At 44.2% G+C, this 14,501-nt stretch overlaps 1 protein-coding gene across 2 annotated transcripts; it reads right to left on the bottom strand.

Moving 5' to 3' along the window:
* Positions 1-263: 263 nt before the first annotated feature.
* LOC106828692 (zinc finger protein 709-like) lies at positions 264-13,427 on the bottom strand. Of its 2 annotated transcripts, none has more exons than XM_070492120.1 (4): positions 13,380-13,427; positions 3,985-4,111; positions 3,463-3,523; positions 264-3,070 (listed from the first exon to the last, which is right to left on the bottom strand). In XM_070492120.1, exons 2-4 carry the CDS (start codon positions 4,016-4,018, stop codon positions 1,915-1,917), a joined length of 1,251 nt encoding a protein of 416 aa, XP_070348221.1. In that variant the 5' UTR covers positions 4,019-4,111; positions 13,380-13,427; the 3' UTR covers positions 264-1,914. The 2 variants fall into 2 exon arrangements, with proteins under 2 accessions (XP_070348221.1, XP_070348220.1); XM_070492119.1 differs by having other exon boundaries at positions 281-3,070; positions 13,260-13,405.
* Between the last annotated feature and the right edge of the window lie 1,074 nt (positions 13,428-14,501).

Genomic DNA, 14,501 nt, shown 5'->3' with positions numbered 1-14,501 from the left:
CTGCAGGCACATTCCTGCACGTCACCGGCAGAGGGCACTGAAAAACACCCTGATGGTTAACTGTTGGCCTAAAAATGAATGAGGAATTATTTTCATGACAATAACTGTAACTGTGAAAGAATAAGAAATAGTTTGCCTGGGGAAGAAATCCCTGAATTGGTCTGCACACAATAAAATTGACTTAAACTGTATAATGATTAAATGAAGAACACTGTAAAGTATGTCTGAAAATCCATGAGCAAAAATGGATATTAATAGTCTGTAACAATGAAATCCACACTAATATTTATTAACATAGGATGGACTGGAACAGTTGATAAAATACATCAATGGAACAACTACAGAAGTGCTCATTTCCCAAACAGATGGACATAGTCTTATTGACGTACACTCAAAGGTTACGGAGAACACATCGACGGAATGCATTCAAGCTACAAGTAACAGGAAACACACACAGTCTTGCCAACGTGAGAAAGGTGATTGTTCTCACACGGAAGAACTGGGTCAAGGCAGCCACTGCACCAGAAGCAAACAAGCAAACTCGCAGGTGCTTCTTTTTACGTCCCATTGGAGATGCCACGGTCAAGCAGGAAAATGTGCTCACTAGCACTATCAACAGCAAAGATGTTTCCTATACACATCACACTGTATTCAATTATCACTTACAGAAAAGGGGAATCAGAGAACACTACCACCACAAAAGTCTGAATTGGCTTCCTGGTGGACACAAGAGGCCTTACAGAAAGACCCTAACTCAAATGGATCTTTGATGTGAAACTGGTGGAAAATGCATCTCTAACAAAATGGAAATCAACTAGTTCTTGCTGGTTATCAAGATACTCTTGACAAGAAGGGAAAAGAATCCAGAAAAAGGGATGGAAGGTGGTGTCCTTGAAGCTCCTATGTAACTGTCTCCCTCTGTGTGTGATGGCTCGAAAATCTGCCTAAGGCCTTGTGTGCTTCTGCCTTCCAGATCTCATGCAAGTGAGGCCATTGGGGAATTCCAACAAGGAGGCAGCAATGGGGTGGATTCTTAAAGATCTAGCTCTTGATTTTGTTGCCCTGCCACAGGCCTCTACTTAACTCAAAGTCTATTCACCAAATACCAGTCAGAAGGAAGGATGAACCGCAAAGGCCCAAATAGGAAAATAAGAATTCACAGGAAGTACACTCTTGGATAAACTTGCCACACATAAATTTTTCCCAACTGTTTAATAGTACAGAACATAAAAACAGGCTCCTCCACCCACCACCCCCAAAAAGGAGCTTTCTCTGAAACATGTACAATATGTACAATGGATGAGGCACATGCAGGAACTGTAAATACAAGGCCAGTAAGAAAATCACAACAAATACAAACCGCCACTTTCCAATAGCCCCCTAACACAGAATTAAAACATTATTAAAAAACTAAAGATAAAATATTAACTGATGTAAGGGAAAAGCACTACCTATGAATCTTATTTACTATCTATGAAGGATGACTAGCAGAATCATCTCACCTCAATATTCATTTCTGAAGTAATTAATAGAAATCCACAGTCCAATGTGGCACTTTAAGAAAGGCTTGATAGATACAATCTATTTATTTTATAACAACTCTTTCATGTTGAAAGTTTTCCACAACGTCATATACAATTAATTTCCATGAAGCTTTCTCACATGACTTACATTTACATTTCTTTTTGGTGGGAGTTTCACATAGAAGGATGTAGGCCAATTGATGTCTTTCTCATGCTGTTTACATTCAAGACATTTTTATCAAGTGAGTCCTTTCATGCCTTCAGGAAGAACTGGGATGACAAAAGTCTTTCCCAAATTGTTTATGTCTACATGGTTTATCCTCTCCTGTGCATTTGTGCATATCCTCAAAAGTTTGCATGAGAAGTAAAGCCTGTCTCACTTTCCTGACATTCATGAGGCTTTCTCTCCACTGTGACTTCTTTCATGGACCCGAAGAGAACTGGAAGCAGTGAAGACTTTATTGCATATTTTACATTCAGATGGTTTCTCTCCAGTGTGAGTTCTTTCATGTCTTTGAAGATAAATGGAAGAAGTGAATGCTTTACCGCATTTTTTACATTCATAGGGTTTCTCTCCAGTGTGAGTTCTTTCATGTTTTGAAAGAGAAGCGGGATAACTGAAGGCTTTACCACATATTTTACATTCAAAGGGTTTCTCTCCAGTGTGAGTTCTTTCATGGACTCGAAGAGATTTGGAAAAAGTGAACGTTTTACTGCATTTTTTACATTCATAGGGTTTCTCTCCAGTATGAATTCTTCCATGTATTTTAAGAGAACTGGAACAAGTGAACATTTTACCGCATTTTTGACATGTGTAGGGTTTCTCTCCAGTGTGAGTTCTTTCATGTCTTTGAAGAGAACAGGAAGAAGAGAATGCTTTACTGCATTTTTTACACTCATAGGGTTTCCCTTCAGTATGAGTTCTTTTATGTATTGAAAGATGACTGGTAGAAGTGAACGCTTTACCACATTGTTTACATTCGTAGGGTTTCTCTCCACTGTGACTTCTTTCATGGACTCGAAGAGAACTGGAAGCAGTGAATGCTTTACTGCATTGTTTACATTCATAGGGTTTCTCTCCAGTATGAATTCTTCTATGTATTTGAAGAGAACTGGAACAAGTGAATGCTTTACTGCATTTCTCACATTCATAGGGTTTCTCTCCAGTATGAATTCTTTCATGTATTTTAAGATAACTGGAAGAAGTGAATGCTTTACTGCATTGTTTACATGCATAGGGTTTCTCTCCAGTATGAGTTCTTTCATGTGTTTGAAGTAAAGTGAGGTAAGTGAAGGCTTTCCCACATTCCTTACATTTATGTGGCTTCTCTCCATATGTTTGATAGTCATATGTTTTATGTTCAGTGTGACATCTAATGTGTGTTTTCAGCAATGAATGATGTGTGAAGACTCTTTCACATGCACTGCATCCCCATGGTTTAGCTCCTGTAGTTTTCTTGTTCAGACTGAGATTTGCAAGAAGGCTGATGTTTTCTCCACACTGACTACCCTCTTCATTTTCACAGAGTCTCCCTAGCACATGCTTTCTGTACAAATGAGAAGCAGATTGTTAGTGATTTCTCTATTGATTTTATATTTCTAATGTTTATTATGATTTATAGGGAATGTTCATGTTTTCTTCCTTCTGTGAATTCTCTGAAATGAAATATACTGAATTTTCTGCAAGAGGACTTCACCCTTGCTATTATCCAAAGAGTGATATTCATAGACAGGGTTCACTAATAGTATTTCTAAGTGAAATATTTTGCAAAAAGTGAACCTCTGCCTCACACTTCAGAAAGTATACTTGGTGAAAATTTCTAAGAATAGCTAAACTGGAAGCAAAACAAAGCAATTGCTTTGTTTGCTCTTTAAAAAAACAATTTCTTGACATACAAGGATTCTCACATGAGACAGAGCTTTCTATTGTGTGACTCACCTTACTTTTCTCCCCTGTTCTCTGCACTGATCTTTAACATCATCATCTTCCCATGTTATTCCTGAAATGCAGACAAAGAACATTTATTTCAAATATTAGACCTTAAAGAAAAATTAGTAGATTCTAAGTATTTGATAATCTATGGCCATTTGTACTTTATTTAGGAACAACCTCCCCTTTCCACCTTCTGTATTTTACAACACTCTTTTTTTTTTTTTTAGGAAGATTAGCCCTGAGCTAACATCTGCCATCAATCCTCCTCTTTTTGCTGAGGAAGACTGGCCCTGAGCTAACATCTGAGCGCGTCTCCCTCTACTTTGTAAGTGGAACACCTACCACAGCACGGCTTGCCAAGCAGTGCTATGTCTGCACCTGGGATCTGAACTGGCAAACCCTGGGCCGCTGAAGTGGAATGTGAGAACTTAACCGCCATGCCACCAGGACAGTCTCCTAGAACACTCGTGATGGGCAAGCAGCACTTGTTCTCTCAATGATGCAGTGAAGGAATGTCCTCGTTCTTACCTACTGAGGCCAGGTGCCTGAAGGTTTCCCACATCACATCTCTGTAGAGTCTCTTCTGTGAAGGATCCAGTAAAGCCCACTCCTCTGGGGTGAAGTTCACAGCCACGTCCTCAATTGCCACTGAGTCCTAAAACACCACAAAAGTGTGTAGAGTAGGATACATGAGCCTGACAGCACTGGGGATCTACACTGCAATTCTAGGAAGGTTACATGGGATTCCGTTATCTCCAAACATTCATTCTATGTTGTGATCATCACAAACTTGCTTTTTTCTGTACACAATGCTCATCAATTTGACAATATTATGAACACATGGAAATATTTACACACTTTTACTGTGATGACATTACATCCTATTTCTCTCTAATAACAAGTTCCAGAACGTGTTGGGAAATGACAGAAATGCTAGACAAATAAAACAAATATTATCGTTTGTGGACCAATGATTCTTCATAAGAGAAGTTCTTTCATCTTCCTCCATATTACCCACCAGTTACAGCACTCCATGAGGCAGAGGGTGAAATCTATGGGATGTGTCAGTGAATAGAAACAGAGTGAACAACTGGAAGCTTTTTGGTCTGGTCCCATCACCAAACTGAGAGACCAGGAGGCCTGTGAAAATCAAACTTTGACCAAGCCCAGCTGCCCACATTGTCCTAAACTACTCCAGGCCGTTACAGGTAATCAGATGCAGCTTGCTGAATGTAAATAGTCTTGTGGTGAAACAGTACTTTTAACTTTGTCGTATCTATCAGACTCAGTTCTACCTTTCTCACTGTGGATGATTTGATGGGGCTGGAATTATTATGAACTGAGAGCTCAGGCACAAGGAAGAAGCCATGAAAACATAGACCAGAAGGTCACTATACTTATGGGCCTCAGAGCTACTTCTCACCATTTTTAGAACATACTCTGATAATAATGTGCCATAAGAGGTCTTTCTGGTCACATGCTAACAGCATACCCTGAGCTTTGCTCCCCTTGGGGGTAGGTTAAGAACTGCAGATTGAGTCTGGCCCCCATGGCCGAGTGGTTCAGTTTGCGCACTCCACTTCACACATGGCACCGAACCTTAGGCGATGCTGAGGCAGCGTCCAGCATACCACAACCAGAGGCACTCACAACTACAATATACAACTATGTACTGGGGAGTTGGGGTAAAAAAGCAGGGGAAAAAAAAGAAGAAGATCGGCAAGAGTTGTTAGCTCAGGTGCCAATCTTTAAAGAACACAAAAAATAGCTGCAGATTGCAAGGGAGCTCCTTGAAGTCCACAATGGTTTGATGTCAAATTTGCCCATGATTATAAAACACATGAAGGACTGACAGTGGTTTCCTCCAAAACAACATAAAATTTCCTTTCTCCAACTTCAAGAGGAAGTGTTTCCTGACCACCCACTCTGGATGATGGCCTGCCAACTTCTGATCCTGCACCTAAGGAGCTTAGAAGCTGTCATTCTTGATCTCACAAGAAGAAAATGAACAAATTTGAGATGAACAACCCCTCTTAGATCCAGAGAAGCCTTGAAGTCATAGGGTAAATAGATGTCTCTGAACTTGGGAAAAATAAAAAAAAGTGACATTTTGAAAGATGCCCAACATGTTCTGTTCTTAATAAGGCCTGTAGTCAAAAAAAAAAAAAAAAAAAATCTATTTACAGAGTCTAAAGCAAGGGCAAAAATAACAAAAAAGAACCCAATTTCCATGAAGCCTAGGACAGCCTCTTTAAGGTAAGTTTGAAAATTCAGATAATGGGAAAACCTGAAGGAAAAGAAAGGCAGAGAGAGACAGAGGAAAACGTGAAGTAGTAATGACCAAAATACTGTAAAATTAATGATAGCCAGCGCACTGTCCATCCAGGAAGCTCACAGAACACTAAACACGATAAAGTACAAAAGTGCACACCCAAGGGTATCACACTGAAACTAGAGAAAAATCACAGATAGAGAATGTACTGAAGAATGCCAGAGAGGAAACACACCTTCGACAGAAAGAAAGATTTGAGTTAAATTGGACTTCTTCTCAAAAACCATGCAACAAGAACAGCGGAGACTGAAAGATTTAAAGTGTTGAAAATGAAACCCACTTTCCCAGAATTCAGTCAAGCAAAATTATCCTTCAGTACCAGGAAGAAATAAGGACTTTCTGAGACAAAATTTGAGGAAATTAGTCCTGAGTACACATACTTTGAATCAAATCGTTAGAAAGTTTACAAGAAAGAATGTAAATGACAAAGGTAGGGAATTAGAAGAAGAAAAAATGATGGGACATATCTTTTATGTTTCTTATAATTAATACAACAGATGACACTTCGTTTAAACTAATGTTAGCAACAATGTATTTGGTGATGAGAAGCTTACGGAGAAGTAAAATAAATGACAGCAATGTCACAAGACACAGGGAAAGGAAAATTGGGGACAGTGTGGTAAGAGCTACTTGTACACAGTCAAGTGGCACAGTGTTACTAGGCAGAGGGGTGGCTTAGTTGTAAATGTATGCTGAAAATTTAAGGGGAACCACTAAAATGTGTTTTTTAAAAAGTGTGTAACTGATATGCTGAGAGAGGGGAAAAAAAGAATTATAGTAAATGCTCAATTTTAGCCAAAGAAGGTAGCAAAAAGACAAAAACAAACAAGGGTAAAAATGGGGAAAGTAAAAATTTTCGGAAATATTAATCCAACTGAATCAATAACCACTTTAATCATCAACGGTGTCACTGTAACTGAAAGACACAGTAAGAGATTTCAAAAACTACCATTATGGGGCATGGCCACGTGGCCGAGTGGTTAAGTTCGTGCACTTTGCTTTGGCGGCCGGGGTTCGGATCCTGGGCGCGGACACGGCACCGCTCATCAGGCCATATTGAGGCGGTGTTCCAGGTACAACTAGAAGGACCACAACTAAAATATACAACTAAATACTGGGGAGATTCGGGGAGAAAAAGCAGGAAAAAAAAAAAAGAAAAGATGGCAACATTTGTTAGCTCAGGTGCCAATCTTTAAAAGCAGAACAACAAAAACCATTATACCTTGTTTACAAGAAACCCACTCTAAGTATAAAGTCAGAGAGAGATGCAGGGTAAAGGGACAGAGAAAAACAGACCATGCCAACATGAATCCAAAGGAAGCTGCCAGAGGAATAGACATCATAGACAATGCGGATTTCAAACTGAGGAAGATGCAGAGATAGAGGGGCAGTAGGTACTGATAAAGGGGCCTATTCTCTGAGAAGACACAGCAACGCTGCATGTGTACCTGCCTAACAACAGAGGGGCAACATACCTCAGGGAGGAACTGACCGAATGCAGGAGAAAGAGACAGATCCAGTACCACAGCTGTAGAAGTCAACACCCCCTCATCAGGAATTAGACATTTCAGTAGGCAGGAAGTGAGGAAGGACAGAGGTGCAATGAACAGCACTGCGAAACTGCTGGGTTTCACTGTAATCTGTGGAATACTCACAGAACAGCAGAATATACATTCTTCTCAGGTTCACACGGAACATTCACCAGAACAAACCACACCCTGGGACATAAAGCACACCTTAACAAACTTGAAAGAACAGAATCCATACAAAATAGGCTCTCACACCACATAGGCATTCCTCTAGGAGGCAATACCGGCAATAGTTGGAAAGCCCCCTCATATGTGGTGATTCAAAACTACATTTCTAAATACTACAGAGTATCAAACTACAAGTCTCAAAAAAAATGAAAACTTATTTTGAGTTAAAAAACTGAAAACACAACACAGCAAAGGTTCTTGGATGTAGCGAAAGCAGTATCCAGGGGGAAATTTATGCCATCAAACAAATACACTGGAAAAATCAAAGATCGCTAATCACTAATGCAAGAATGTACCTTAGCAAAGAATAAAAAGAAGAGCAAGTTAAACCCAAACCAAGCACAATAAAAGAAATGATAAGAGTTAGAGGGGCCGGCCAAGTGGTGCAGTGGTTAAGTTTGCACGGTATGCTTCTCGGTGGCCCAGGGTTCACTGGTTGGGATCCCGGGTGCCATGCTGTGGTAGGCGTCCCATGCACAAAGTAGAGGACGATTGGCACAGATGTCAGCTCAGGGCCAGTGTTCCTCAGCAAAAAGAGGAGGATTGGCAGTAGTTAGCTCAGGGCTAATCTTCCTCAAAGAAAAAAAAATTAGTAATGAAATGAATGTCATTGTGGGAAATCAATGGAGAAAATGAAAAGGGAAAAGCTGCTTGTTTCACAAGACCAATAAAATTGAGAAATATCTAGTCAAGATAACAAAGAGAAGAAAGAAGACAGAAATTACCAACATCAGAAAGGAAAGGAGGGGGAAGGAATATAAAATAAGATTTGAGAAAATGCAACATCCATTTATGATAAACTAGTTGTGCCATGACTTCAACTGATCTCAGGAAGCCAGTCTGTGCTCTAGGAGCCTGAGACCCACAGGGGAGGGGAAACTTCCATCGAATGCCTTGCTGGGGAGGACAACACTGGATCCTCTGAGAAGCGCCATGGTCACTATCAGGAGTGGCAGAACCCCAAGGTGGGTGACGAGTGTCCTGGTGTTGCAGACCTATTAGTGTACATACAAGTGTGACTCTGACTTTTATTTTGGGGATCTCTGAGTCAAGAGATTTCCAGAGTTCTTTGCCCACAAAGGGGCAAGACAACTGGTTGCTTTATAGAGTTCAAGTGCCTGGGCTTAAGTTGGGTTGAAACAATCCCTTTGCTCTGACAAACTCAGACTGTGGTGTTGTCACTATGACCCAGAGGGTCAGGGTCTTTGTTGCAATAGACCCTCTGTTGCCGCGGCAGAGTGACTTAGGGGCTCTGGGGAGCCCTCTGGAATCTTGCTTCCTACTGGCTGCACGTTCCTGGCCCTCCTTTCTGTCTGAAATAATTGCTCTTCAAGGACTGACCATCGGATGGGCTCAGCTCAGTGACAGGGTATAATCATTCTCATAACCGCAGACTCCCCCTAATGTCAAGGCGAATCCAGCCTCAGTCTGACCTTCACTCTCAACACACAAACACATGCCACCCAAGACACTGACAGAAGATCACATTGAGGAGGGCCTGATTCCCAGACTCCTGCTCTCAGAGGACAGGAATTCCCAAAATGGACAACCTGAAGTTCTCCACAGTTACAAGCCAAGCTTAGTGGGGTCAACAGTGCAACACAGGGCAGCACAGCGCCCAGGAGGAGCTGCCCAGCAAGCAGCAGCCCACAGTGCAGGAGCCTCCAGGCTTTCTCATCAGCCTGTCCAGGGGAAAGGGAGGGCGAGGCTTAAGTGTTCAGTCATCAAACATCATCAGTACCAAACCCTCCCATTCATTACAAGAACAAACTTTGGGGACAAAAACAGGCATTCACACTGGCTTGTTTTTATATAAAGAACCACTAGCAGGATGGTGAAGCAGTGAGCAAAACTGGTCATGTAGGGAGGCTGGAGTCAGAGGAGAAGAGTGGGGCAGGACCGCAGGCAGGGAGTCTCCTTCAGTTTCCTCTCTTACGAATTTTTTAAACCTTCCCACGTACTATTTACTTAAAATAAGGGGAGACACAGGCTGGCCCAATGCTAGTGGTTAAGGGCACGTGCTCTGCTTCAGAGGCATGGGCTTCACCAGTTTGGATCCTGGTCTTGGACGTACGCATCTCTTACCACGCCAGGCTGAGGCAGGCATCCCACATATAAAATAGAGGAAGATGGGCACAGATCCTGGCTCAGGGTGCATCTTGCTCAAAAACATAAAATAACATAAGGAGAGATTTATATACGCCATATTTTCCCATGTTTGATCACCATTTTTAAATAACTTTTAGTTTTAACATTTCTACATAGGAAACCATTCCAAGAGTCAATCCTTTAAACACTAATAGACATACAACTGTAAACCATAAAAAATTTACCAATCTCTTTCTAACAAAAAAGACAAGGGGGATTTTTGTTTCTGCCTCCACTATATTTACCCCGGGAATATTTTTAGGAAGGAGTAGCATATTATAATACCTTAGGGGTTTGCAATGAAGCCCTGAGTGAACTAGGAATTCCAACGATTTACACAAGCTTCAACCTGATTCCTCAGATCAATGAAAATGGAAATTCAACTGCCTTTTCCCTACAGCTATTAAAACAGAATTCACGGCTGGCCCGGTGGCATAGTCCTTAAGTTCACTTTGCTCTGCTTCGGTGCCCTGGGGTTCGCATGTTTGGATCCCAGGTGTGGACCTACCACTGTTCATCAAGCCATGCTCTGACAGCATCCCACATAAAATGGAGGAAATGGGCACAGACGGTAGCTCAGCAACAACCTTCCTCTCACACACACACACACAAACAACAAGAAAATAAATGCAATTCATTTGTCTCAGGAATAGTACACCCTTTTAAATGTCACAGTTCTCTAGGGACAAGGACACACAAAACTGACCTAAACATGGAAAATGCACCTGAGAACTGAAATACACCCATCGCACATCTGGAGGGTCTCCTGTCTAAATGGAAAAAAATTGTTTGTTTCCACCAATTTTTTGCCTTGCTCACACCATATTTCTGAAATTACATTTTTAAACCTCAAGTGCAAACAGAGACTAGAATCAAAGGATTGTAATCTTCAACTGATCAAGGAATCTGAGGACAGAAACAGGAATATTCCAATCAGCTCACAGAAGCAGCCTGCTGGCCTGCAGTTCAGAAGGAAACCCACACTCAGAAAGGGACCATATTCCCAGACTTGAGGTGTACACTCTCCCAGTTGAGACAGATCCCCTGGAGAGGGTCAGGCCCTGGTGAAGGAGGGTGGGGTCCCCTGAGCAGCCACAGGAATGCACTCTGGGAGCCCCACACACCCTCCCTCTCCTGTGAGCATGGAAGCACTGCCTCCCCGAGGCTCCCGTCCTCACAAGTGAGGAAACTCTCAGCCAGATTCAGTTTAAGCTTCTGACCCACATGAACTCCAAATTCATGAATCTTATGTACACAGGATGGAACACCTGACCTTCAGAGACACTCTCATTGTGCACAGATTACACTCTCAGTGTACCTACAGTGTGGATGCAAAACTCAAACAATGTCTAAAATGTCCAGGCCTAAGGAACCACAACCACAACCTCAGAAATGACATCACTCTCCACCCCATGAGCATGTGCACCCCCAGCTTTCCAGGGCTCTGCAGCTCCTCTCAGGATAAATGTTCCTTCCATGGGGGTGTGAGCAGTACACCTGTGGGGGAGGCCCCCCAGGAAGGACAACTGGGCCTTCAAGGCCTTCCCTCTGCAGGCTCAAGGGGACCTTAGTTTGGGTCTTGGACTGGGGGCCTCTGCTCCCCACTGGAGATGCTCTGGAACATCATTGTTATTTTAAATCACACAAACCCAGTGTTGGAATAATCCAGCAAAATCACTTAAATGCAGTCCTACCACAGAAAATAAGGGAAAAAATTATACGGTATTTCTACCACTTCAACTAGAAAAGCACAAATGTATATTCCTTTAAGAAAAAATGTGAATTACTACTGTTACTGAGTGAGGGCTCACCACCTGATGCGCACAGAAGCTGAGACCACGGCACACCAGGCTTTGAAAGATGAAACAGTTGACTGTGCCATCGATTGGCAAGGAGACAGGAGGACAGGCTCTCAACTCGGTCTCCCTCATCCAGAGCATGGGCTGAGGCTTAAGGGAGCAGGGAGGGCCAGCTGGGTTGCAAAGACCTGGCAGGGTGAGGTCTGACTGGCAGATCAAAACTTCCTCTCCCGCACAGGCTCCTGGCTGGCCGCCTCCTGTGACAAAGAGCTCTAACATCCTGCTGTTAAGATGGGGTTAGTGACGGGAGGTCAGCAGGAAAAGCACAGTGAACAAGGGGCAAGTTGTCCTGCAGATTTAACTCCTTGCCTTCTCCACGGATACAGAGTTTCTAGAGATCTAGACTCATGCTGCCCTTCCTGGCACACAGAGGGAGGCACCCTTACAAAGGGACGTTTCTCTTAGAATGTAAATTGACCTTACAAAAGGGTAACTTCTACTAGGTTTTCAGAGCTTTGCCTGTGTCTGCTGCATTTTAATAATCATCAGCTCAAAATAGCCCTTATGCCAAAGACGCATGAATCTGGATGACAACTCTGTTCCTGGTCCTGTGGTGACATCATTTCCATGACAAGAAATCACACTTGAACACTTGTGGTTTGCGTGTCTCAGCCCCGGAATTTCCTTTGGAAGCATCCAAAAGTAAGGAACACACCTCAGAAACTAACGACAGACACTCAAGGGAAGAGAGAGTGAAACAAGTATTCTTAACAAATGGAACGTAATGAAGGAATATTATATTTTTTCTGAAATTCACCTCTTTGTTGCCTGTCTGGAACTATTTTATAGTGTCTTCCAAGCTCTACTGATTAAATATATTTACCCTTCTTGAAAAACGGATACTTAAATCAGTGAATAATTTTTTCTCGTTCAGAAACCGGGGGGTGTGTGGCAATGCCAATGGGACAGATCACCCAGGACATGTTTCCAAGGGGAACCCCCACGCAAAGGACTTGTCATAAATTGTCTGGGCCCAGATGATCCAGGGGGAGAGGCACCAGGATTTCTTGCAGTGTAGTTCCCAGTGCTTATTCTCTGCTTTCCTCTCATGTAAAATATCCACAAATATAATCTTGAAAATAGAGCCATCCATGGCTCTGGGGGATAATGATAAACGGTTAACATATTGGGTCTGGTTGAAACGCGCCACGGAGGACCAAGTGTTGACAAGCATCCTGTGAATGAAAGAGGGGAAGTGGCTTTGGGAGGGCGGGGAGGCATCTGAAAATTTACGGATTTACTGTCTGTCCCAGGAAGAGCAGCCTGTGGGGACAGGACTGTGGAATTGAGACCCGGCTTCCCGAATACATGGAAAATTCAGAGAAAACAGGTGCCCCCTGAGGAGAAAGGAGGCCCTGGGGACCCCACAGACCACAGTCCCTCCCCGCACGGGCCCCGGAGCCCGAGGCCCGACTGTCCTGGGGACCCTCCCGCGGGCCCCGCACCGTATGGGACACGCGGGGCTGCAGGCGCACAGCGGCCCAGAGACGCTCCGGCCCAAGTCGCCGCGCGCAGGGACCACAGGACGCCCGGGGCCCGGCTGCCGGCCCCGCCCCCACGCTGCGGCCGGAGGGGCCTGAGGGCCGAGCGGCGCCACCGAGGACTCGGGGCCGCAGAGCCCGGAGGGGACCGTGGGAGGCCGGGCCCGCCCCGCCGCTTCCCACCAGCCCCGCCTGCCGTGTCCTTGCCCCGGGGCCGCACTCTCACCATTCCTAGGGCTCCTGGGTCCCCCGAGTCCTTCCTACGACCCCCACCGCCAGTGCAGGTCACAGTGCGACAGAGGCCCTGGCACAGCGACCAGGACCCTTACAGCAGAGGACAGCTCACCTGCAGCGCCGCAGCAGCCGGAAGCCACCTTCACAGGAAGTGCAGTGCATGGCCCCACCCTCCTGCCCAAGAGCCTCCCCTCATTGGACAATCGCAAATGCCCCGCCCCCTCATGACAGAGTGACAGGAGGAGGGAGGCTGCAGGGTTCAGCCAAACCAGCCTAGGCTGCCGGCTGCGGGCTGGAACCAGACTCAGCTGGCACATTTGCGTTGAAACGGAACTTTTTCCTGGCCTGGGGCTGCCTCTATTGTTTCCACCCAGCTCTTTGTGAACTCAGGAGTCCAGGTGTGCAGGGGGAAGGACTGACTGAGTTTCAAATGGCCCAAGTACAGACTGATGCAGGCTCGGCGAGCAGAGGAGTCCAAAGAAGGATTTCTTGTACTCTCAAGGTCTAGCAGTAGTGCTGTTTTATTCAGAGAATAGTATGGAATAGCATGGCGACAGGACCCATGGCCAGGAAGAGCTGCTGCACTGTGTTGAGGGTTGGAGCTAAACTTAAGGTATAGGTATGTGAGTTATCTCTTTACAAGACAAAGGAAAGAAGATGTAAAAACAAGTCACTAAAATGATGTCACTGCAGGTGGGGTCTTGTTATTGGGTCCTATAACTTTAGATAAGAATCAGACCGGATTAAGTCAGGATGTCCTGTGCTTCCCGGAGGATGTTGATGGTGGGGGGGGAGTCAGCTACATGAGGTTACCAGACAAGCACAATAAACAACACTTAAGTCCTTGCCGTCCCCATTAAGAGTTTCTAGAGGTAAGGTCATCCCCCCTTCCTCCTGGTGCAGAGAAGGAAAAGCCCCCACAGATGGAGACTTCGTCACAAATGCAAATATCTTCATCAAAGGGCAAGCAAATTCCACTCCTCAGAGCCTCCTTCCCTTCTGCAGTGTTTTTAAAAGTAATCAGCCTGAAATAATCCTCATCACAGACCATGAGGGTGACCCAGGCCAGGCCACGTGGAAATAATAAGATCTTATGTCCTCTAGGGGCCATGGGCTTGTGATAAGGCTGTGAGGCCAACCGTGGAACTCTGACCCTTGTTGAGAAACACTGACACTTAAATGTGACCTCACCATCTGTGATAAAGGGTCAGGCTCCCTTTTATTCAGTGATCCT

The sequence above is a fragment of the Equus asinus genome, chromosome 20, assembly GCF_041296235.1.
Source record: "Equus asinus isolate D_3611 breed Donkey chromosome 20, EquAss-T2T_v2, whole genome shotgun sequence".
Lineage (NCBI taxonomy): Eukaryota > Metazoa > Chordata > Mammalia > Perissodactyla > Equidae > Equus > Equus asinus.
Note: the sequence above shows the minus strand (reverse complement) of the source record. Positions and strands in the feature narration are given on the sequence as shown.